This window comes from Ranitomeya variabilis, chromosome 2 (assembly GCF_051348905.1).
Source record: "Ranitomeya variabilis isolate aRanVar5 chromosome 2, aRanVar5.hap1, whole genome shotgun sequence".
NCBI lineage: Eukaryota > Metazoa > Chordata > Amphibia > Anura > Dendrobatidae > Ranitomeya > Ranitomeya variabilis.
The window spans coordinates 817,765,740-817,785,970 of record NC_135233.1 but is presented as its reverse complement, the minus strand read 5'-3'; the positions used below and the strand labels follow the sequence as shown (position 1 = coordinate 817,785,970).

The following is a 20,231-nucleotide window of genomic DNA, read 5'->3' as shown; positions in this document are numbered from 1 at the left end:
ACCATACTATTATTCGGTTGCCCATATTTCAGTTTAAGTATAATCGGACTGTGATCCGATACCCCTCTATTGCCATGTTCCACACTATCTACCCACATTGCCAATCCACCAGATCCAAATATATAATCTATGCGGGACAGGGACTGCCTAGTGGACGAGTGGCAGGTGTATCCTTTCATTCCAGGGTGACGCATCCACCACATATCCAACCATCCACTGCCCTCCATAAACAATGCCAACTGAGTTGGAGCTGAAGAGGGGGGCTCCTCTGACCCTCCATCACCCAATCTCAATCTATCAAGACAATTATCCATGACTAAATTAAAATTTCCCATACAAATAACTTGTGCATCTGGATAGTTTAAGGCAAAGCTCATTGCCATCCGGAGAATTGATGTGTTAGCCGGGTGAGGGTTGTAGACACATAAAATTACATATTCACGAGAATTAATTAGTGCATATGCAAAAACAAAACGACCCTCAGGGTCCCTACGGGCCTCCCATCTAGCATCTCTATGTACCAGCAATGACACCCCCCTCGAATAGCTAGTATGGAACGCGTGAATATACCATTGTACCCATGGTTTCTGCACGCATCGGGCCGTATCTCTGGTCAGGTGCGTCTCCACCAAGGCCACAATGTGGGGGCGATAGTGTCTAATCTGTGAAAATACCTTAAATTTTCTTCCGGAGGGGGGCGGGGGGGGGGGGGAAGGATTTAATACCTCGGACATTCCAGGTCATGCATACTAATTCAGATCCCATGCTTACTCATCAAGATATGGTGTACATTATTACTCAGGTAAAGATCAAAGATAACACACAGAAAATGAGAATGCTGTTGGCGGCAGTTTCTATATAGATAACAGATAGAACCAACATAAAAAAAATAAATGGAACAAGAACCAAACAATATAGGTGCAACGTCCTGTGCTCCTATTATCAAAGAAGTAAGGGGATACCCTCGCTGGATTCAGCATCCGGTATTGTTGGTAATCTGGACGCCCCCAGAGAGAGCTCTGCATATTAAAGTATTAGAAGACTTTTACATGACTGGATGCATTTTAGGATTCCTTTGCTCTTGACACCCCATGAGATCGTAGCCATTCAGCTGCCTCCGTGAAAAATATAGAAGAGCCCTCGTGAACATCGAGCTGGATAGATCATTGAGCATATAACGTTCTGGTCTCCGAGTCGTTTCTTGATCTCCATGAACCTAGCCCGCTGTTTCTGAAACGCCATAGAGAAGTCCGGAAAAAAAATAAATAAAAAATTCGAGATTGTAGAATTGTTGAATTTAATGTGGCTTTTTTTGCTGCGCCAATCGTAGAATGACATCTCTATCTTTGCAATTAAGGATACGTGCCAGGAAAGGTCTAGGTGGGGCCCCAGGAGGGAGAGGTTTTGTGGGAACTCGGTGAGCTCTTTCCACAGCAAACGTTGAAGAGAATTCATCTCCCAGAGAAGATTTAAGCAAGCTCTCTAAAAAATTTCTCAGGTTGTTGACCCTCTGAGCAGTCCGGTAGACCAATAATTCGGATATTATTTCGGCGTAGTCTATTCTCTAGGTCATCTGCTTTTTGTTTCCAGGCGTTTATAGAGCCAGCTACTTTTGTCAACTTGGCTTCCATGGGCGTAATGGTATCGTCTACATAGGATACCCTTGTCTCCACCTCCGTAATACGCCCTTTCATAGCCTGCATATCCTGCCGAAGGCGTCCCACTTCGGTATGTACATCCTCTATTTTTCCGGTAAGAAATGTTCAGGATTCCAGGAGCTCTCTCGCAATGCGTCCTCTCTCCTCAGCTACATAGCCACGCCCCCCTATCTTTCAATCCTTGTTTGAGAGATTTTCATACTTTCCTCCAGTTCCATCAGATTCCTGGGTCTTTTTGCATGCACTGCTTTTTTGAGATCTAGGCACAGATTTTCAATGAATAGAACATGGGACTGTGAGGGCCATTGTAAAACCTTCGCTTGCGCCTTTTGAGGTAGTCTATTGTGGATTTTGACATTTGAATAGGATCATTATCCATTTGTAGAAGCCATCTTTTTCAATTTCAGTTTTTTTATACAGATAGTGTTATGTTTGCATCAAGAATTTGCTGAAATTTAATCCATTCTTCCCTCTACCCATTAAATGTTCCCCCCCACCCATGTCATTGACTGTGCCTGCAACACAACCCCAAAGCATGATTGATCGACCCACATGCTTAATGGTTGGCGAGATGTTATTTTCCTGAAATTCTGTGCCCTCTTTATCTTCACACATACCTTTGATCATTGGGGACAAAGACTTCTATTTTAACATCAACTGGTCCACAGGACTTTCCAAAATACATCAGGCTTGTTTAGATGTTCTTTTGCATGCTTCTGATGCTGAATTTTATAGTGAGGGCATAGGTTTTCTAATGACTCATTCATGAAGGCCATATTTGTGCAGGTGTCTCTGAACAGAAAAACAATGTACCACAACTCTAGAGTCTGCTAAATCTTTCTGAAGATCTTTTGCAGTCAAGCGGGGGTTCTGATTTGCCTCTCTAGCGATCCTACGAGCAGCTCTCACTGAAATTTTGCTTGATCTTCCAGTCCTTATCTTGACCCTCCACTGTTTCGGTTAACTGCCATTTCTTAAAGGGAACCTGTCATCCCCAAAATCGATGGTGAGCTAAGCCCACCGTAATCAGGGGCTTATCTACAGCATTCTGTAATGCTGTAGATAAGCCCCAGATGTTACCTGAAAGAGGAGAAAAAGAGATTATATTATACTCACCCAGGGGCGGTCCTGCTGCGGTCCGGTCCAATGGGTGTCTTAGGTCCGCTCCTATCTTCATTCCATGACATCCTCTTCTGGTCTTCACGCCGCGGCTCCTGCGCAGGCGTACTTTGTCTGCCCTGTTGAGGGCAGAGCAAAGTACTGTAGTGCGCAGGCGCCGGGCCTCTCTGACCTTTCCGGCGCCTCCGCACTGCAGTACTTTGCTCTGCCCTCAACAGGGTGGACAAAGTACGCCTGCGCCAGAGCCGCGGCGTGAAGACCAGAAGAGGACGTCATGGAATGAAGATGGGAGGCGCTGTACCGGACCTGAGACGCCCATCGGAGCGGGACCGCCCCTGGGTGAGTATAATCTAATGTCTTTTTCTTTTCTTTCAGGTAACATCGGTGGCTTATCTACAGCATTACAGAATGCTGTAGATAAGCCCCTGATGACGGTGAGCTTGCCTCACCATCGATTTTGGGGGTGACAGGTTCCCTTTAATTACATTTCGAATGGAGGAAAGGGCAACTTGAAAATGCTTTGCTATCTTCTTATAGCCTTCTCTTGCTTTTTGGGCCTCCACACTTCTCATTTACAGATTGCTAGGCAGATGCTTAGAAGAATCCATGGCTGCTGTTTTTTTGGCACAAGGTTATAGGAAGCTGGGTTATTATAAAAATGTGCATCCCCTGACTTTTCCTAACGATGATAGTGAACAAACCATAACCCTAACAGGCTAATTAAGGTCTGAAACCTTGGTCAAAGTTATCTGTGGACACAAATCTCCAAGGGTGCCCAAACCTTTTGCATCGGCCCATTTTCCTTTTTGTAATTTTTAAAATGTAAAAGATGAAAATATTCAGCTTACTTAACTGTTCACAATAACAGTAATTTTAACATGGCACTGTATAAGGACGTGGGTGCCAAGTCTTACCCCTCAGATTTGTTCCTTTTGGCATAAGGATTTACCATGTAAAATATGTTGACATTAAATTTAGATTTACCACTTGCTCAAGGCATGTGATTAATTCCATGTTTCTCATTTTCCACGATATTGTTCACACAATAACCACTCAGTTTGTCAACATATCTTTAACTGGATACACTATTTATAATTCAAAAAACATAGAATGGCAGTAAGCATTCTATTACAGTAAAATATGCATTACACAATTATGTACATGGTACATGTATCAGTACTTAGTAGCAGTCAGTTCAGTTTTTCGCGTAAATATAATTAATCTTATCGGTAAACGGCATAACAACCATACATAACGCGGGAAAAATACTAAACAAACATTTAAAACTGAAATATGATGCGCCATTGAGCAACCAGTAAATGATAACTAATCTTAAAAAAGGAAAATTATAAAATATCTATGACCAAAAAGGAACAAAATTAGGGAGGTAAGACCTTCATAAACGTGCTGCTTAATTTTTACCATGCATTTCTTTGGCACCCTAATAAGGCCCTATGTAAAAGCTGTCCAACACATCTAGTCAGGCTGATGCTTTCATTCTGAATATTATTATCATTATTATTATTAATAAAAGAGTGCTTAGAACATGATCAATTGCTATAGACAATTACTCCACTGTCACTTTGCCCTAGTTTGGAGATAGGTTTCGTGATAACATTAAAATATACTAGTTTAGATTGTATGATACAAGAAGACATAATAGACCTTGCATTATATGCGCATAGGGGAGAAAATAAAAGATCTGGAAGAAATTGAGCTCGGCTGAAATGAAATGTTACTTTTAGCCAACAGTGGGGAACAATTTCCTTCCAATGGCCATTTGGATGTTTATACCACCCTTTGGGGGGCTGTAAAAATTGCGCGCTCACTCCATCAACAAAGTACGTCCTGACGCTGAGGTCTGGATGTAATCCTTCATTGCACGCGACTCAGATCTCAGTAGCGAACACTGTGTGTGCTCACAGCGAAAGAAGAAATTAAGAGGCCAACGGCCCTCAAAACACAGCTGCCGGCCCAAGAACTGTGGTCCCCAGGAATCAGCCCGGGGGCCAGGGAAGGTTCCCCACCCCTCAGTATTTAGACAATACTGTTCTGCAGAAAGACGCATCGGGCCCATGTATTATTGTGCTGTCATCTTAATGAAGCACAAGTATCACACAGCTTAGACTAAACATGGCAATGGAAAAAAGTCTGGCTCCTGCCCTGTACATTCCTGTTATGTTAACAAAGGTACTGTGAGGAGTGGAAAAAATAAAAATCAGAATACTAAAAGCAAAAGAGATTTCATAGAAACCACGACTAAACTTTCTAATAAAAGAGCAATTCTACTGATACAATGATACAGTGGTTTTATCAGTTAGGAACCATATTGGAATCTGGAACCTATCCAACCTCCAGAGACAACACAAAACCATCCGAGAGCCTTCTCTGAGGAAAGTCACTCCCACTCAAATATATTATTAAAGGGACTGACAGCACAGAATGACTGTTCAAACCAAGTGCAGGCGCTCGGTGTATCATGGCGGTGCCAATCATTTATATACATCTTCCATCTATCTCTGGTCTACTCTGCCTATGCAGCATCAATAGTAAAAAGATATAATGTAAAAAATAAACAAAAATAAAAAAATCGTGATATTCTCACCTTTCGGTGTCCCCCGCAGCCTTCCCGCTCTTCGCGATGCTCCCGGTCCCAGTAATGCCCAGTTTATTTTTTTTTACATTATATCTTTATCCCGGATCCGGAAGAAAAGCTGATCCAGCGCAATCAGATTTTACACTAATTGCGCCGGATCCAGCAATCCGTCCCACCACCGGATTATGCGTGACGGCGCGGGACGGATGTGGGAAAGTAGCTGAACAAGAAAAGAGCAAAATTGAGGAACGCACACTTAGAAATGACACAAGGAAACTTGTGCATCGGATGGAAGGCACACCATGCTTACTTCCTTTCAAAATCGAAAGCTGTCCAGCGGTGTCACCAGCTCAGAACTGCCAGCAGGACCCAGGTACACCAATCCACTGTTCTGTTCAGAAGTGGTATTCATGGAAGAATTGTGAACAAAAAGCCATACCTTCAACATGCCAACATGGAAACCTGTCAGTGTCTTAACTAAGCACAAAATCATAGGAACTGGAGAGCAGAAAAATGGCAGCAGGTGCGTGGACTCATGAGTCAACATCTGCATTACACTAACAGAAGGCAGTGTACAGTGAAGCATGGTGGAGGTTCCTTGCAATTTTGGGGCTGCATTTCAGCAAATTGAGGTGGGTAGGATTAATGGTGTTATCAATGCTGAGAAATACAGGCAAATACTTATCCACTATACAATATCCTCAGGGAGGCGTCTGATTGGCTCCAAATGTATTCGGCAGCAGGATAACTGACCAAAACATACGGCTGTGTCTCTACGGCAAGGAACTATCCTAAAAAACTAGGATTCCTAGAAGTGATGACATGGCCCCCACAGCCCTGATATCATCATCGAGTCTTTCTGAAATTACCTTAAGACACAAAAGGATTTGTGTAAGCCTATATCTACAGATCTAGCTCTCTAAGATCTTTGGAACAACCACCCTGCCAAGTTCGCTTCAAAAACTGTGTGCAAGTCTACCTAGAAGAATTGATGCTTTGAAGGAAAATGACGGTTACACTAAATATGGATTTGATTTCTCTTTTGTTCATGAACTTTACATTTTGTAAATTGATTAAAAAAAAAAAATTCAAAACAAATACACTTATATATACACACACACACACACACACACACACACACACACACACACACACACACACACACTTCTATCACAAAAAAGAAAGAATGATAATGAGCGACAGACTGAGCAGCGAGACCTCCGGCTACGTAGCCAAGCCCTAGTGTCAGCGCTGCGGCTATTATTTTAGGCTTTCTTTCCGGTGCTATAACCTCCGAATTACAAGCGCTGCCTCCATGTACACGGCTCACAGCAATGTTTCTGAACGGCTCAGTCCTGGATGACTCTTGGGATGTTTCACTTTCAGGAGCAAAATATTTTGGTTGGAAACATATGTTCAGGGCGTTAACACATAAGAATTCACTATTTCCAATCTGCTCCGAGTAACAGGAATCTGAAGCAGTGCCTGGGAGGAAATGCAGAATTCTGCAAAACAGGAATCTGCTGCCATAGTTATGTGTCTACAGATAAGACAGAGTCCCGGGCAGATCAATGCTCTCTAGGGGGCAGATCAATGCTCTCTAAGGGGTAGATCACTGCTCTCTAGGGGGCAGATCTCAGCTGGAGGAAAGGGCGACCCAACAGTCGGCATGGTAAGGTCAGAGGTGGCACAGAAACTACAGGGACATAGACATTGGCCAAAGCTCTTTGCTTCATAGCCCTCCTGACTGAGGTGTGGGGTCCGCAGGAAATAAGTCACACTTTCACACTGACATTGTGGGCTTCTGGGATTTAGATCTTCTATAACGACTGATATTGTATCGTACTGAGATATGTACAAACACACATATGTATATATATATATATATATATATATATATATATATATATATTAGCTGTTTCCAGCCAGCTAACGCTCGGCACGCTCATTGCTATCTAATTAATGCTGCTAGTGATTAAACTAAAGTAAATAATGACAACATAACCCCTTAATGACCGCCAATACGTCTTTTAACTGACCTTAGATATAAGACAATACCTTCCCCATACAGGTGGGAATCCAGCAGCTGTTGGCTGTACACTATAGCTGACAACTTGCTGCATCAGCCACGATCAGTGTTTGCACCGTCCAAATCTGTTTAACCTCTTAGATGCTGCTGTCAATAGTGACAGCAGCATCAATGGTTAACAGAGTGTGGCTTCTCCCTCTTTATCCCAAATGGTGCCCTCAGATCATGATTTTGTGGTCCTGATGTTTGCCATGGCAATTCACGACCAAATAGCGGCCTTAGAGTCTAACGGCTGTAGTAATCTGTTCAGAAGTTAGAGGTATTTAGGTGGTAAAAATACACATTTTCATTTCTGTCATGCCAATTTGGATTAATTCCTGAAAAGCACCTGAAGGGTTAATAAATTACCTGACAGCGGTTTTCAATGTCAGGGGTTACTGTTTTAAAAATGGTATAACTTTTGGGTGTTTCCCAATATATGGGACCCCTAAAGGCACTTCAAACAAGGATATATCCCTAAAAAAATAAATTTTGTAAATTTCCTTGAAAAAATGAAAAATTGCTGCTACATTTTTAAACCTCCTAAAATGCTAACAATATAAAATAACATTTTACAAATGGTGCTGATGTAAAGCCGACATGAGGGAAATGTTATTTATTAATGTAGTTCTGTGGTATGACCATCTGGATTAAAGGGATAATCTTTCAAAGTTTGAAAATTGCACAATTTTTAACATTTTTCTCATATTTCTGATATTTTTCATAAATAAATACAAAACATATCGACCTAAATTTACCATTATCATAAAGTATAACGTGTCACGGGAAAACAATCTCAAAATCACTGGGATTTGTTGAAGCGTTCCAGAGTTATTACCACATAAAGTGACACTGGTCAGATTTTAAAAAATTGGCACTGTCACTAAGGGGTTAAGATGAAGTTAATAACAATGATAATAATTAAAAATCAGAATAATACTAATACATTTTACTCACAGTGTAAAATCAAAAGCAAACTGGATTCATGTGGTAATGTGTGAGGACGGAACCTCGTGTGGTAATGTGTGGGGACGGAGCCTCGTGTGGTAATGTGTGGGGACGGAGCCTCGTGTGGTAATGTGTGGGGACGGAGCCTCGTGTGGTAATGTGTGGGGACGGAGCCTCGTGTGGTAATGTGTGGGGACGGAGCCTCGTGTGGTAATGTGTGGGGACGGAGCCTCGTGTGGTAATGTGTGGGGACGGAGCCTCGTGTGGTAATGTGTGGGGACGGAGCCTCGTGTGGTAATGTGTGGGGACGGAGCCTCGTGTGGTAATGTGTGGGGACGGAGCCTCGTGTGGTAATGTGTGGGGACGGAGCCTCGTGTGGTAATGTGTGGGGACGGAGCCTCGTGTGGTAATGTGTGGGGACGGAGCCTCGTGTGGTAATGTGTGGGGACAGAGCCTCATATGGTAATGTGTGGGGACAGAGCCTCGTGTGGTAATGTGTGGGGACGGAGCCTCGTGTGGTAATGTGTGGGGACGGAGCCTCGTGTGGTAATATGGGGGGCGGGATTATGTGTGGTAATGTGGTGGGGGGGCGGGATTGTGTGGTAATGTGGTGGGGGGGGCGGGATTGTGTGGTAATGTGGTGGGGGGGCAAGATTATGTGTGGTAATGTGGTGGGGGCGGGATTATGTGTGGTAATGTGGGGGGTGGGATTATGTGTGGTAATGTGGTGGGGGGGCCGGATTGTGTGTGGCAATGTGGTGGGGGGGCGGGATTGTGTGTGGTAATGTGGTGGGGGCAGGATTGTGTGTGGTAATGTGGTGGGGGCGGGATTATGTGTGGTAATGTGGTGGGGGCGGGATTATGTGTGGTAATGTGGTGGGGGCGGGATTATGTGTGGTAATGTGGTGGGGGGCGGGATTGTGTGTGGTAATGTGGTGGGGGCGGGATTATGTGTGGAACTGTGGTGGGGGGGCGTTATGTGTGGGACTGTGGTGGGGGGCGGGATTATGTGTGGTAATGTGGTGGGGGCAGGATTATGTGGTAATGTGGTGGGGGGGCGGGATTGTGTGATAATGTGGTGGGGGGCGGGATTATGTGTGGTAATGTGGTGGGGGGGCGGGATTGTGTGGTAATGTGGTGGGGGGGCGGGATTGTGTGTGGTAATGTGGTGGGGGGCGGGATTGTGTGATAATGTGGTGGGGGGCGGGATTATGTGTGGTAATGTGGTGGAGGGGCGGGATTGTGTGTGGTAATGGGGTGGGGGGCAAGATTGTGTGTGGTAAAGGGGTGGGGGCAGGATTGTGTGTGGTAATGGGGTGGGGGGATTGTGTGCGGTAATGGGGTGGGGGGATTGTGTGTGGTAATGGGGTGGGGGGGCGGGATTGTGTGTGGTAATGGGGTGGGGGGGCGGGATTGTGTGTGGTAATGGGGTGGGGGGGCGGGATTGTGTGTGGTAATGGGGTGGGGGGGCGGGATTGTGTGTGGTAATGGGGTGGGGGGGCGGGATTGTGTGTGGTAATGGGGTGGGGGGGCGGGATTGTGTGTGGTAATGGGGTGGGGGGGCGGGATTGTGTGTGGTAATGGGGTGGGGGGCGGGATTGTGTGTGGTAATGGGGTGGGGGGCGGGATTGTGTGTGGTAATGTGGTGAGGGGCGGGATTATGTGTGGTAATATGGTGGGGGGCGGGATTATGTGTGGTGATGTGTGGGGGCGGAGCCACTGCGCAGGGGGCAGGATTATCGAGTAATCACGATGCTCTCTCTCTATATATATATATATATATATTTGGGTTTTCTCCCTTTTGCCTCTGCCTTAATACACTATTAATCACACATATTACCTAGTGGTGGGTATCACCCAGGTAAAAAAACCATTTGCTGTTATAATAATAAAATATTTTTTTTTAGTATTACTATTAAAATAGAAAGGTGCTAGAAAAAAATGAAAAGATGGAACCAGATCCAAGGTGTGCATTGCGTGAAGTTAATACATATAGGCTTTGCAGCGATTCACTAAGGCCCCTTTCACACATCAGTTTTTTTGCCATCAGTCGCAATCCGTCGAATTTTGAAAAAAATGGATCCAGCGACTGATGCTGCAGGATCCGTTTTTTTCTCATAGACCTGTCTTAGCGACGGCTGGCCTTACGTTTCATCCATCGTTCGCCGGATCCTTCGAAAATTGTCTGTCCGGCAGCCGGAGACAACGGACAAAGTAACGTTTTTTGTGTCCGTCGAAAAAACAGACAGTGACGGATCTGTCGCCGTCCGTTAGAAGGGAAGCCTATGGCGCTGGATCCGTCAAATGATGGAATCCGGCGACGGATTCCGTTTTTTTTTAAACTGAGCATGCTCCGATTTTTTTAGGATCCAATTAGCCAGATCAGCTAGTCGGATCCGGCACAAAAATGGATCCATCGCATCAGTTTTTCACAATCTGTGACGGATCCGTTTTTTTCAAAATTTGTCAGATTACGACTGATGGCAAAAAACTGATGTGTGAAAGGAGCCTATATCTGCCATTTAATGTCCACAATACAAAAGGGAAGCAACAGGACAGTCTTTGCTGCGTAACCGTGCATGCTATGTGCGGTTTGAAGCCCTATCCTTTGATCTGTGCTATCACATAATGACAATTTTTTTTAATATTGCTGTAAGACCACCATATCCTGCCAATGTGAGCCGCTATGCATACGATGGCGTCCCTCTGCCCCGACGCGCGTTTCACTCTGCTTCTTCAGGAGGCGTGTCAGGACAGGGGTGTCCAGGTTTAAAGATCCAATGAGGAAAGAGAGGGATTAGATTGACAAATCATTTTGGTACATGCGCCCACTCACCTAGCTTGCATTATTAATGATGATCCCAGTGGAAACCCGTGCATCGTCACGCCCATTGGGCCAAGATGAAAGCGCATCCTCCTGTGTAGACCACTGCTCTGAGTCAAAGTGAGGCAGTGCATGCACACAGTTTGCCAGCAGGTCAAAAGCACTCCAAAGCTGCAGAGGGTGCCCCATAGCATACTGAAGGCATGGACTGGGGGCTTAACTCCATACCTTCAGTATGCAATGCTCACCTTCCACAACTTTGGAGTGCTTTTGACCTGTGGGCAAACAGTGCACATGCGCTGGCCGCTGGCTCGATTTCACTTGGAGCAGTCGGGCAGAGGGACGCCATCATATGCACAGAGGATCAGATTGGCAGGTAATATTGGTCTTGCACCCAGCTTTTCATTATGTGATAGCACAGGTGAAAGGATAGGACTTCACATTGAACATAGCGTGCTCGGCTAAGCAGCAAAGACTGTCCTGTTGCTTCCCTTTTGTATTGTGGAGTTTAAATGGCGGCTATAGTGAATCGCTGCAAAGCCTCTATGTATTAACTTCACGCAATGCACACCTTGGATCGGGTTCCCCGTTTTCGTAGCACCTTTCTATTTTAAACGTTTTTAATAAATACGATCATATTTTTAATATAACAAGAAATGTACGTCATCTTTTTTCCTGGGTGATACCCACCACTAGGTAAAATGTGTGATTAATTGTTGTTGTAGTTGCCGTGTTACCCATTAATATAGGGGAGTTTAATTTCAAAAGGACTAACGATGTTAATAATAATAATAGCCTTAATACACTATGTAAAGTAAGGCTGGTTTCCCATGTCAGAGTTTCATGGTCGATGTACAGTGGTCGCGGGTCTCCTGTCATGACCTCAAAAGCCACAAAAGGGGAATAAATACGTATGTGAAAATAAACCGGCCACAGGACCCGGCCCTTCAACCCACAAGGTTAAAAGATGAAATAAAACTGCATTTCACACCACTAATGGTGGCAGACCACACGGCCTCGACGTTATGGAGTGGTGGAGACGAACGGCGTCAGGACTGCAACAGTATCTGCCTCCTAGCGGTATAGAATAGTGCAGCCATCAGCTGCCTCTTCCACGCGCTGCGGGGAGTCTCGGTACACACACCAGAGCAGTGCATTGGGAAATAAGGCCGGGGGGAACTTCTAATTCTGCCATTATACAGAGGGCAGTGTGGAGGGGGCATCATAGGGGGGGAGAGAAGTAACTAGGGGCGGCACACTGTGTGGGGACAGCATATTGGGTTGGCTGGCACAATACAATGTATGTGGGTGGATTCTCTGTGGAGGGGTCATACTCTGTGGGGAGGGGGGATACACAGTGTATATCATTTATGGGGTATTAAACTCATGGGGGGTCATGAAAGGGACATTGTGGTGGGTGAGAATACTAAGGGGCTACAATAGAGGCACAATTACTGTGGACATTTCCCCCTCCTCATCTGTAAATGCTGGGATGTATGCACTTGTGTGACTGCTTACTCCCTGACCCCAACAAATATTTTATTGGGGAGGGGCACAATTAGGGCTTGTGCTATGGGGGCCTGATATTTTCTCATTTATGTCCCCGATCATCCCCACATATATAAGGTACCAGATCCCTACCGCAGGCACAAGGGGCTGATTCCAGCACTTAGGACTCCTGAGATATGACAGACCCCATGAACAGCGGTCCCCAGAATGAGGCATGTAGCTGGTCTCCCCCCGCTGCTGCACTGTGCCCCGTGTAACCCTATCTGGCAGCATACAGGGACCCCCGGAGATATGACAGACCCCATGAACAGCGGTCCTCGGACTGAGGCATGTAGCTGGTCTCCCCCCCGGGTGCTGCACTGTGCCCCGTGTAACCCTACCGGCAGGCGGCAGCACACAGCAGGGACCCCCCGAGATATGACAGACCCCCCCGGACTGAGGCATGTAGGTGGTCTCCCCCCGCTGCTGCACTGTGCCCTGTGTAACCCTATCTGGCAGCACACAGGGCAGGGACCCCCGAGATATGACAGACCCCACGATCATCGGTCCCCGGACGGAGGCATGTAGGTGGTCTCCCCCCGGTTGCTGCACTGTGCCCCGTGTAACCCTACCGGCAGCACACACGGCAGGGACCCCCCGAGATATGACAGACCCCACGATCAGCGGTCCCCGGACGGAGGCATGTAGGTGGTCTCCCCCCGGTTGCTGCACTGTGCCCCGTGTAACTCTACCGGCAGCACACACGGCAGGGACCCCCCGAGATATGACAGACCCCACGATCATCGGTCCCCGGACGGAGGCATGTAGGTGGTCTCCCCCCGGTTGCTGCACTGTGCCCCGTGTAACCCCACCGGCAGCACACAGGGCAGGGACCCCCCGAGATATGACAGACCCCACGATCATCGGTCCCCGGACGGAGGCATGTAGGTGGTCTCCCCCCGGTTGCTGCACTGTGCCCCGTGTAACCCTACCGGCAGCACACACGGCAGGGACCCCCCGAGATATGACAGACCCCACGATCATCGGTCCCCGGACGGAGGCATGTAGGTGGTCTCCCCCCGGTTGCTGCACTGTGCCCCGTGTAACCCCACCGGCAGCACACAGGGCAGGGACCCCCAGCAGAGCACAGGCCGGCGGCGCGGGCAGCTCCTGCCATCACACAGGGTTAGGACACTAAGTGATGCGGCCACGCCAACATAACCGGACACCGCACCGGACCAGAGAACCGCGCCCATCCCCGGCTCCTACCCAGCTCCTGGCCGCCCAGTCCCGGAGTCTTCCTGCCACGCTCTGCGCCGCTCGGTTGCCAGGCGCCCGGGGAACGCGGGGAGGGCTGAGCTTGGAGACACAGACCATAAGGCCAGAGCAGCTGAGCCGACGAGCTGATCGACTTTTTTCTCTGCATCTGACAGCTGCACATACTGCCTGGAAGGGCGGGGCTAAACGTTGCTTGGTTACCAGTGGACAGAAACAGTTGCAACGAGGCCGTGATTACTTGGCGCTCAAACCTGGCGCTTCCCTGACGTCACTAGCGCCCCCTAGCAGCGTCGTGCAGTGTGATTGGCTGGCTGCCGGCACGTCGTGACATCTGCGCTCGATGAGCTCGGCAATCCGCAGTACAGCCCTGACCGGAGCCGCTCCGAGATGTCTGCGGCGGAGGAGGACACGGAGCTCCGGGATCTGCTGATCCACACGCTGGAGAATAACGGCGTCCTGAACCGGATCAAGGCCGAGCTGCGGGCGTCCGTGTTCCTGGCGCTGGAGGAGCAGGAGGAGAGTAAGCCGGCGCTTGTGAACGAGAGGCTGCGGCAGTTCCTGGCCACCAGCGATGGCCGCCTGCTCGCCTGCCTGCTCACCGACTTCCTGCAGCACTTCCACCTGGACTTCACCCTGGCCGTGCTGCAGCCGGAGGCCTGCCTGCCCAGCGCGCCCCCCGACCAGCGCGCGTCCGCCGCCCGGGACCTGGGGCTGGCGGGGTCGGAGGCGCCGCTGCTGCTGGAGCTGCTCCGCCAGAGAGAGGCGGCGGCCCCGCGGGAGCTGCCCCCGGGGCGCACTGAGCAGGCCCGGGCCACGTACCGGCAGCGGGCGGGCACCGGGGAGGTCGGGGAGGCGGAGCTGCGGGCGCTGCTGCTGGAGCTGTGTCCCCACTTCCACCGGGGCATGCTGGACGCCTACATCACCGAGCAGCTGGCGGGGGGCGCCGTAGACGAGCAGCGCTTCCTGGCCGTGTACCGGGGGCTCTTCCTGCAGTGCAGGAGTGTGGTAGTCGGCGACTACAAGAGCAGCAGCCCGCAGCCGGACCAGGAGGAGGACGACCTGGAAGGAGACTCGTTCTTCGATGACCCCTTCCCCAAGCCTGAGAGGAGCTATGGCTGGAAGGAGGAGGTCCACCCCGGAGCCTCACCCTCCCTCTCCGGGTCACCTAAGGGCAGGGACCAGGACAGAGACGGCTCGCTGAGGTCCGCCTCCGAGAAGATGGCCTCTCTGGAGATCGGGGCGGCTCAGGAGGACGACTACATGGATGACTTCCACAGCAGCAGCCAGAGGAGCGAGGCCAGTATCGGCGAGGACCTGGAGGAGGAGCTGTCTGTGGACGAGCTGACGGCTAGTGACCACAAGCTGGAGGAGCTCACGCTGGACAACTCCATCTCCCACCTCAGCGATGTGGCCGACTACCTGGAGGACATCTCTTGATGCCGCCTTATTGGGCATGCCATCCAGCCAGGTTTTGGGCATCACCGTTCGGAGGAGAGAAGCTGCCGGCTCTGGGGTGGGAGTAGTGGCCACATGTTACAGAACTACTAATGCAGGATTACTGCCCTCTGCCCGGCCACTCCATGGCTGCCCATCAATATCAGTGTGCAGCATCGGCACACACAATATTTTTGCTATAGAGACTTGGGGGTAAAAATAAAATATTTTACAAGTTTCTGGCGGCATTGGTTGTCAGTTGCATCAAGCATTAGTGCCATGATAGGAGGGTTCTGCCTCCCTGGCACTGGGAAGGAACACTTGCTTCTATGTAATGGCGCTTTCTCCAGGTGTAGTTTCAGGCATGCAATGCTTTCTGGTCTCCTGAAAGTCGTCGGTTCAGATCAGTGGGTGGATTGCACCGCTGCTCTGAACTTGAGCCCGCAGAGGTGGCTGGTAACCTAGACGACAAAATATATAAAATAAAGGTAGCAAAAACTATAGGAAAATAAAATCGCATAAGACCATCGGGGAAATCCTTTAGGGTGCAAAGGAAAGTAAAATCAAGGTGCGTCTGAGCACCTGAGGATATCAGCTGCCGCCTCATGGCTGGGGATGTTCTCCAGAATAGGTGACCAGACACGATATCAGGTTCCACGTGGCTGCTTCATTACAGCAGCCTGATAACGTGTCATCTTGGTCAAGATATAAAATAAAAACTCCTTCTGTATGTGATAATGTGGAGCAGGGTTCCCCCATCTCCAGGTCCCAACAGCCACCAACCGGTCGTTTTCAGGATTTCCTGAATTGCACCGATGATGCAATTATCACCTGGACAATGCCAAGGAAATCCTGACCTGTTGGTGGCTATTGTGGACTGGAATTGGGGAACACTGATGTAGAATTATAATTAATAAGGGATAACTAACGAAATTGCTACATTAAAGGGGTTTACTCAGGTTCAAAAGGGGTAAAACTGCAAAGTGCTTGTTAAGGAAAAGCTTTTTGCAATTTATCCCTTGTTAAAAAATCTTTATAATTTGTTGCGCTGTTACCTTCTGTAGTTGTTGCTTTTTATCTGAATATTCCTGGTATCATTCTGTGCAGTTAAGTCATATGATGATGACCTTCTGTGGGAATAACATGGCTTTATCTGGTTTCAGGTGTGATTTTCAAATTGGTCACACCTGTTACTTGCCATAGGTGAGTTTAAACAAGCATCACATGCTTGAAACAAAGTTGTTTACACACAATTTTGGAAAGGCAACAACTCTGTCCAGCCCATTTTTGGGGTTTTGTGTGAAATTATGTCCAATTTGCCTTTATTCTCCTTTTTTTTTGTGTTGTTCCAATACACACAAATGAAGTGAACATGTGTATAGCAAAACGTGTAATTGCAATAATTTTCTGCTAGAAATAATTTATTTTCTGGAACAATTTGAAAGTTGCCAACACGGCCATGACTGCATATATTGTATATGTCATTCCATGATAAATTTCATAGAAATGATGGAAAATTAGTATTCGCCAATGATAAGTCGCATAATCATCTCATAATATATTGAGATATTGCAATGCATGAGACCAGAGATCAGACTAAAAATTATACATGAACCACAGTGGTACTTTTGTATTTTTTTTTTTATTTTTTTTCGCAAACAAAACTCACTAAAAGTGGTTTTGCCGCCAAAAATCGCAGCGTTTGTGATAAAAGTAAACAAAACAAAGTACACAATTGGTATTGCCACATCCAGAATGACCTGATCTGTAAAACTGGCATGTTATTTATTCCGTATGTCGAATAGGGGGTAATTTTCCTTATTTTTATAACGATCACCTCTAAAGTCACTTTTTCATATACTGACACACACAAAATTGAATAAAAAGCAATCAAAAAGTCATATGTTTAAAAAGAAAAAAAAAAGCCAAATCTCTCCAGCAACAAATCTAAGTTACTCACCGGTAATGGAATTTTCAAGAGCCCATGACAGCAACACCGGGGAGAGGGATCCGCCCATCTAGGACAGGAAAGCCACTGAAATAAAAGGGCAGCACCTCTGTCCTGCATCAGTTGGGGAACAGAGCATGAGGGCCTCCCCATAACTACACCAAATTATCACCACACTCTTAACCCCTTAAGCCCCGAGGGTGGTTTGCACGTTAATGACCGGGCCAATTTTTACAATTCTGACCACTGTCCCTTTATGAGGCTATAACTCTGGAACGCTTTGACGGATCTTGGCGATTCTGACATTGTTTTCTCGTGACATATTGTACTTCATGTTAGTGGTAAAATTTCTTCGATATAACTTGCGTTTATTTGTGAAAAAAACGAATATTTGGCGAAAATTTTGAAAATTTCGCAATTTTCCAACTTTGAATTTTTATGCCCTTAAATCACAGACATATGTCACACAAAATACTTAATAAATAACATTTCCCACATGTCTACTTTACATCAGCACAATTTTGGAACCAAAATTTTTTTTTGTGACGGAGTTATAAGGGTTAAAAGTTGACCAGCAATTTCTCATTTTTACAACACCATTTTTTTTTAGGGACCACATCTCATTTGAAGTCATTTTGACGGGTCTATATGATAGAAAATACCCAAGTGTGACACCATTCTAAAAACTGCACCCCTCAAGGTACTCAAAACCACTTTCAAGAAGTTTATTAACCCTTCAGGTGTTTCACAGGAATTTTTGGAATGTTTAAATAAAAATGAACATTTAACTTTTTTTCACACAAAATTTATTTCAGCTCCAATTTGTTTTATTTTACCAAGGGTAACAGGAGAAAATAGACCCCAAATGTTGTTGTACAATTTGTCCTGAGTACGCTGATACCCCATATGTGGGGGTAAACCACAGTTTGGGCGCATGGCAGAGCTTGGAAGCAAGGGAGCGCCATTTGACTTTTCAATGCAAAATTGACTGGAATTGAGATGGGACGCCATGTTGCATTTGGAGAGCCCCTGATGTGCCTAAACATTGAAACCCCTAACAAGTGACACCATTTTGGAAAGTAGACCCCCTAAGGAACTTATCTAGATGTGTGGTGAGCACTTTGACCCAACAAGTGCTTTACAGAAGTTTATAATGCAGAGCCGTAAAAATAAAAAATTATATTTTTTCACAAAAATGATCTTTTCACCCCCAATTTTTTAATTTTCCCAAGGGTGAGAGAAGAAATTGGACCCCAAAAATTGTTGTGCAATTTGTCCTGAGTACGCTGATACCCCATATGTGGGTGTAAACCATTGTTTGGGCGCAGGGCAGAGCTCGGAAGGGAAGGAGCGCCATTTGACTTTTCAATGCAAAATTGACTGGAATTGAGATGGGACGCCATGTTGCATTTAGAGAGCCCTTGATGTGCCTAAACATTGAAACCCCTAACAAGTGACACCATTTTGGAAAGTAGACCCCCTAAGGAACTTATCTAGATGTGTGGTGAGCACTTTGACCCACCAAGTGCTTCACGGAAGTTTATAATGCAGAGCCGTAAAAATAAAAAATCATATTTTTTCACAAAAATGATCTTTTCACCCCCAATTTTTTATTTTCCCAAGGGTAAGAGAAGAAATTGGACCCCAAAAATTGTTGTGCAATTTGTCCTGAGTACACTGATACCCCATATGTGGGTGTAAACCATTGTTTGGGCGCAGGGCAGAGCTCAGAAGGGAAGGAGCGCCATTTGACTTTTCAATGCAAAATTGACTGGAATTGAGATGGGACGCCATGTTGCGTTTGGAGAGCCCCTAATGTGCCTAAACATTGAAACCCCCCACGAGTGACACCATTTTGGAAAGTAGACCCCTTAAGGAACTTATCTAGATGTGTGTTGAGCACTTTGACCCAACAAGTGCTTCACAGAAGTTTATAATGCAGAGCCGTAAAAATAAAAAATCATATTTTTTCACAAAAATGATCTTTTAACCCCCATTTTTTTATTTCCCCAAGGGTAAGAGAAGAAATTAGACCACAAAAGTTGTTGTGCAATTTGTCCTGAGTACGACGATACCCCATATGTGGGTGTAAACCATTGTTTGGGCGCATAGCAGAGCTCAGAAGGGAAGAAGCGCTATTTTACTTTTCAATGCAAAATTGACTGGAATTAAGATGGGATGCCATGTTGCGTTTGGAGAGCCCCTGATGTGCCTAAACATTAAACCCCCCCACAAGTGACACCATTTTGGAAAGTAGACCCCCTAAGGAACTTATCTAGATGTGTTTTGAGAGCTTTGAACCCCCAAGTGTTTCACTACAGTTTATAACGCAGAGCCGTGAAAATAAAAATTATTTTTTTTTTCACAAAAATGATTTTTTAGCCCCCAGTTTTGTATTTTTACAAGGGTATCAGGATAAATTGGACCTCAAAAGTTGTTGTCCAATTTGTCTGGAGTACGCTGATACCCCATTTGTGGGGGGGGACCACTGTTTGGGCGCATGACAGAGCTCGGAAGGGAAGGAGCGCCATTTGGAATGCAGACTTAAATGGATTGGTCTGCAGGCGTCACGTTGCATTTGCAGAGCCCCTGATGTACCCAAACAGTACAAACCCCCCACAAGTGACCCCATATTGGAAACTAGACCCCCCAAGGAACTTATCTAGATGTGTTGTGAGAACTTTGAACCACCAAGTGTTTCACTACAGTTTATAACGCAGAGCCGTGAAAATAATTTTTTTTTTTTTTCACAAAAATGAAATTTAGCCCCCAGTTTTGTATTTTCACAAGGGTATCAGGATAAATTGGACCCTAAAAGTTGTTGTCCAATTTGTCCTGAGTACGCTGATACCCCCTATGTGGGGGGGAAC

The 20,231-nt window shown here is 46.5% G+C and overlaps 2 protein-coding genes across 2 annotated transcripts in view; one reads left to right on the top strand and one right to left on the bottom strand.

Moving 5' to 3' along the window:
* RAB23 (RAB23, member RAS oncogene family) overlaps positions 1-14,128 on the bottom strand; it is a 79,075-nt gene extending 64,947 nt beyond the window's left edge. The window contains exon 1 of the mRNA XM_077289998.1: positions 13,971-14,128. The gene's annotated coding sequence lies outside the window, so the exon portion shown is untranslated. The remainder of the gene's footprint in view (positions 1-13,970) is intronic.
* Positions 14,129-14,229: 101 nt separating this feature from the next.
* On the top strand, positions 14,230-15,653 carry CEP43 (centrosomal protein 43). Its single transcript, XM_077289997.1, has one exon. The coding sequence runs from the start codon at positions 14,367-14,369 to the stop codon at positions 15,414-15,416; it is 1,050 nt and encodes a 349-aa protein (XP_077146112.1). The 5' UTR covers positions 14,230-14,366; the 3' UTR covers positions 15,417-15,653.
* The last annotated feature ends 4,578 nt before the right edge of the window (positions 15,654-20,231 follow it).

What these genes read in the sequence shown, in the direction of transcription:
- CEP43 (XM_077289997.1), top strand. Translation starts at nt 14,367, where the DNA reads ATGTCTGCGGCGGAGGAGGACACGGAGCTCCGGGATCTGCTGATCCAC.